The sequence below is a fragment of the Ctenopharyngodon idella genome, chromosome 10 (genome assembly GCF_019924925.1).
Source record: "Ctenopharyngodon idella isolate HZGC_01 chromosome 10, HZGC01, whole genome shotgun sequence".
In the NCBI taxonomy this organism is placed as follows: Eukaryota; Metazoa; Chordata; class Actinopteri; order Cypriniformes; family Xenocyprididae; genus Ctenopharyngodon; species Ctenopharyngodon idella.
In genome coordinates, this window is record NC_067229.1 from 11,752,501 (window position 1) to 11,756,831 (window position 4,331).

General features: G+C 36.3%; 1 protein-coding gene across 1 annotated transcript in view; it reads left to right on the plus strand.

Moving 5' to 3' along the window:
- Positions 1–3,760, plus strand: part of polrmt (polymerase (RNA) mitochondrial (DNA directed)) — a 53,423-nt gene extending 49,663 nt beyond the window's left edge. Inside the window, exons 20-21 of the mRNA XM_051909356.1 lie at positions 546–619; positions 2,225–3,760. Of these exons, the coding sequence (XP_051765316.1) occupies positions 546–619; positions 2,225–2,274 (124 nt within the window). The 3' untranslated portion in view covers positions 2,275–3,760. The remainder of the gene's footprint in view (positions 1–545; positions 620–2,224) is intronic.
- The last annotated feature ends 571 nt before the right edge of the window (positions 3,761–4,331 follow it).

Consider the following 4,331-nt stretch of genomic DNA (forward strand, 5'->3'; position numbering starts at 1 on the left):
ATAAAAGAAAATTGATACACACTAAAACTTGTTTGTATAAATAGTTTTTATTTAGAATTAAATATTAAATATTGAGATAACTGATAAATGGCTGATATTATAAATCTATGCTGCTTTCTTTAAAAAAAAAAAAAAAAAATTAAATTAAATTAAAACGTAAAAACTAAAATAAATAGCTTGAATTTAGAATAGGCTGAGAAACCATTAAATCACAATAAATTTGACAAAAAATGCAGATGTTCTCCTACAGTTAACAATAAAATGTCCAATATTGGCCAATAAATATTCAATATCGGCTACTAAGGATGCACTGATATGTACGTTCTGGTACCAATAATTATTTTTATATTGTAGCCGATATAATACACTAATAATAATAAACAAAAAACTAAAATAAAGTTTGTGTGCTTAAAATAAGTTTAGAATAGACAAACAATTATCACCTGATACCATAAATAGAAAAAAACACCAATATCATCTAATAACTTATATGTTGCTGATATGAATGAGGTTTGGTTTAATTGAGTCTGTTTTTACTCTCACAGGGTTGTATCCAAGCCAAAGAAGATTCAAGAATACTATAAGATGGTGCAGCTTTTGTCCAGCGTTCCTCAAACAGGTGAGTTAAACCCTGACACAGACCACCAGCTCAACATCATCTGATTGACAGCTTGTCAGGTTTAAGGCAGCTTTTTACTGTTGCATAACAACGCACCGTCCTGCAGAACCATACATGTGATTTTATGTTCATCAGCGAGATAGATTTCATTAAACTGATGACAATTAATTCTGTCAACTGGTTAATCTGTTTATGTAACACGGGCCGGAAGGAAACACACTGGACAACGTGAGCACATTTGTCGCAAAATCACACATCTGCTACATCAAAATGCTGATTCAGCAGACAATATTGAAGGGAGATTTTACAACATGCTTAAAAGACATCAGTAAAAACAAGAAATACGATGACTCATTCACCTTGTAACTGTGTATAACACACACTTTTTCTGTAGTAAAATAGCTTCATATTATTTCTAAAGTACTGACACATAAAACTCATGCTGTTGAAGTGACGCTTGGTATTCTTCCAAAACTCCTCATTATTGGCACTAATGAAATTGTGTCCCTGAGGAGTGTGTGTCTGTCCATGTGTGTCCCATAGGCCTGATTTCCTCTGCTCTGTTCTTCAGAACAAGGTGACGTCTTGAGCCTTTGTGCACAAGCAAGTAGCCCACCCACGATTGTTTGCACAAGTCAGTCGCTGCTGACCTGCTTAAGTGTTTTGTCTATATTTATGTCTCCTGAAGGATTCATTTCATGTTTTCAAGTACAAATGAAATTGATTTAAGATGAATGGATTGATTAAAGAGAGTGGCATGGTATTGTTTAATATGCCAAAGTTTTTCAGTAGTTATTGATTTCGGGTTCTGCCACTTAAAATGAATGATTTTAGAAACAGTTATGTGCACAACAGCACTTTTGGTCAATCTCTCTTGGGCATTTCTTACATTTGGGCACGAAAGTTACATATGAAAATAATTGTCAGTTTTCAACATTGATAATCAGTAATGTTTTTTGAGCAGCAAATCAGCATATTAGAGTGATTTCTGAAGGATCATGTGACACTGCAGGCTGGAATAATGATGCTGAAAATTCACAGGAATACATTTTAAAATATATAAAATTATTAATTAGTGAAATATATACACTACTTTTATACAAGTTAATACATTTATTCAGTAAGGATGCATTAAATTTATTAAAAGCGATAGTAAAGACATTTATAATGTTTTAAAAGATTTATTTTTCAAATAAATGCTGTTATCATGTGATCCTAATGATGCTGAAAATTCAGCTTTGAGCACAGGAATAAATTACATTTTAAAATATATGAAAATAGAAAATAGTTGTAGTAATATTCCAAAATATAATTTTTACTGTATTTTTGATCAAATAAATACAGCCTTGGTGGCCATAAGACTTCTTTCCAAAACAATAAATAAATCTTACTTTTGAACAGAAGTGTTATAGACAATTTAAAAGAGGAAAGTATAAAAAGCACACAATAATTAAGACACCAAAAAGCAAAAGTTATGATTACAAAGTAAAAAATGTACTTGGTGTACTATTTAATGGCAGTTTAAATTACTTTATAATGAGTGCTAAACTCAACTGTTTTGTTTTCGTGCTAAAAGCCTGTAATCATGTCATTTCTCTCTTGTAGGTGATTTCGACCTGGAAAAGGTGAAAGAATCAGTGTATTTCTTCAGCTGAGGAGGGTATCGTGTTCTGACGGACAGCTTTCATCAGGAGGCTGAGAGCCCTCCACAGACCTCATCAAAACAGACTGCTGCTTTTTACTACATCGAAAGAGTGCATGACTGAGGCTGGATTGGTTGATCTGGTAGATAAGTGAGTGTGCGTGAGTGAGTGTGTGCGTCTGTCTTGTCATATTATCATAAAGACATCACTTAAGCACTGAAGCAGAGTTCTGACGGAGGTAAACAGCAGGAGTCGCCCTTGTGTGCGGTTACGAGAGCGTGGAAGCGTATACGTGATCTCCTCTTGGTATGGAGCGAGAACGCACTCTCGGCAGGGCTCTGATCCGCTCCTTCACTCCTGAGTGCTAACGCGGAGCTGATTAACCACATGATTCTGGCTCTCATCGATTTCAAGGCAGCCCCATCTGAAAGGCCTTCTCTGACATTTCCACTTGGACATGATTTACTCCCAGCATCCCCCCACAGCTGGCGGCTCTCACATTCAAAGACAGTGAAAAAAACAAGAGGATATTTATGATAATAGATCAGAGCACCTTTAGGACAACTTTGGATGATGTTTGACCTTGTGGTGTCTTTTTTTTTTTTAAAGACTTGAAAGCACTTAAATGACTGTGTTTTACAAACAAAGACGTTTTGATCCGTTGCTTGTTGGAGAATTTACACATGGCATTCGGCGAGAAATAAAGTCAATATTTTTGCACTCTAGGTCTCGAAAGGTTAATTGTTATTGAAATTTTCAAGAGCCAATAGCTCGCCTCAGCAGCTCTGTTATATTTTCTGGATTTTGACAGTGTTTTATTACAAAGGGCAAAGCGAAAAACAAAACCAATCCAATGCAAGGCTACACTTTATTACGTGAGAATTGATGTCAAAAGACCTGCTCATTTCCTGACATCTTGAACAACCTCTGTGTAGGAAGTTACCCTTACAATAATAATAGCTTATGGGCTTAGAGCTGTTTGCTGCCACATATTGGTTTTAAGACACTTAACGCCAGTGTTTCCTAAAGCTACGGGCGAAACAAATTAAATTTTACTTAAGCTGAGTTTGCCATGTGATCAGATGAACACGTTGTTCTACCACACAACCACCAGTGTAATGCAATTCCTGAACAACTGACTCTTATAAACTGGTTCTATTAATGAATCACATAAGATTCACAAACTATATTTGAATCATTTAAAAAGAAACCTTAACTGAATGAATTACTGAGTCTGTCAAAGCCTTACTGAATTTTGTGTATAAATACACAAGTGTATTTGTGTGTAATACTGAATCTGATTTGCTGATTTACTGAACTGCAAGTCATATCTTCATTCTTTTTCACTCAAAATTTCATACTTTCCAGAGTTCAGTTAACAATGTGATCAGATAAACGCATCTTTCAAATACACAACCATCTGTGTAATGTGATTCACAACAGTGAGTCTTATGAACTGATTTTTTTAATGAATAAAGTGATTCATAAAATCTCTGAACCCAAAGAAATTTCCTGTTTTACTTGGCTTACTTGAAATAATGCTAGAAATGTTAAGCCCGGAACACACCAAGCCGACGGTTTTCTCAGTGTGTTCCGCACCATCGGCTGAAGTTGGTCCTCGTCGGCTTTTTTCGGCCGATTCGACATGTTGAATCAGCGTCTGAGCTCAACGGTCAGTCGGGCCATCTGATCATTCTGATTGGCTGTTCAGCTACTGCCACCTGCTGGTACGGAAAGGCATTTCTTCTTACGCAGGCGCAGAACGGACGTGCTACTTGGCCGTCAGGTGTCAAGCGTCTGGTGTGTCAGGGTTTGGTGTGTCAGGGCAACTTTGGACCCGACGTGAGCCAACCCCGCAATCTGCTTTCCTCACCACTAGTCCGTCGCCATCGGCTTGGTGTGTTTCGGGCTTTATACTTGTATTCTTACATGAGTTGGGTTTTCAGTGTGATTCAGAATCAGATAAACATGCCACAACCACTAGTGTAATGTGATTCACAAACTAGTGACTCTTATGTTCTTGTAATGAATCACTCAAAAAGATTCACAAACTCTGTTTGAATCATTTA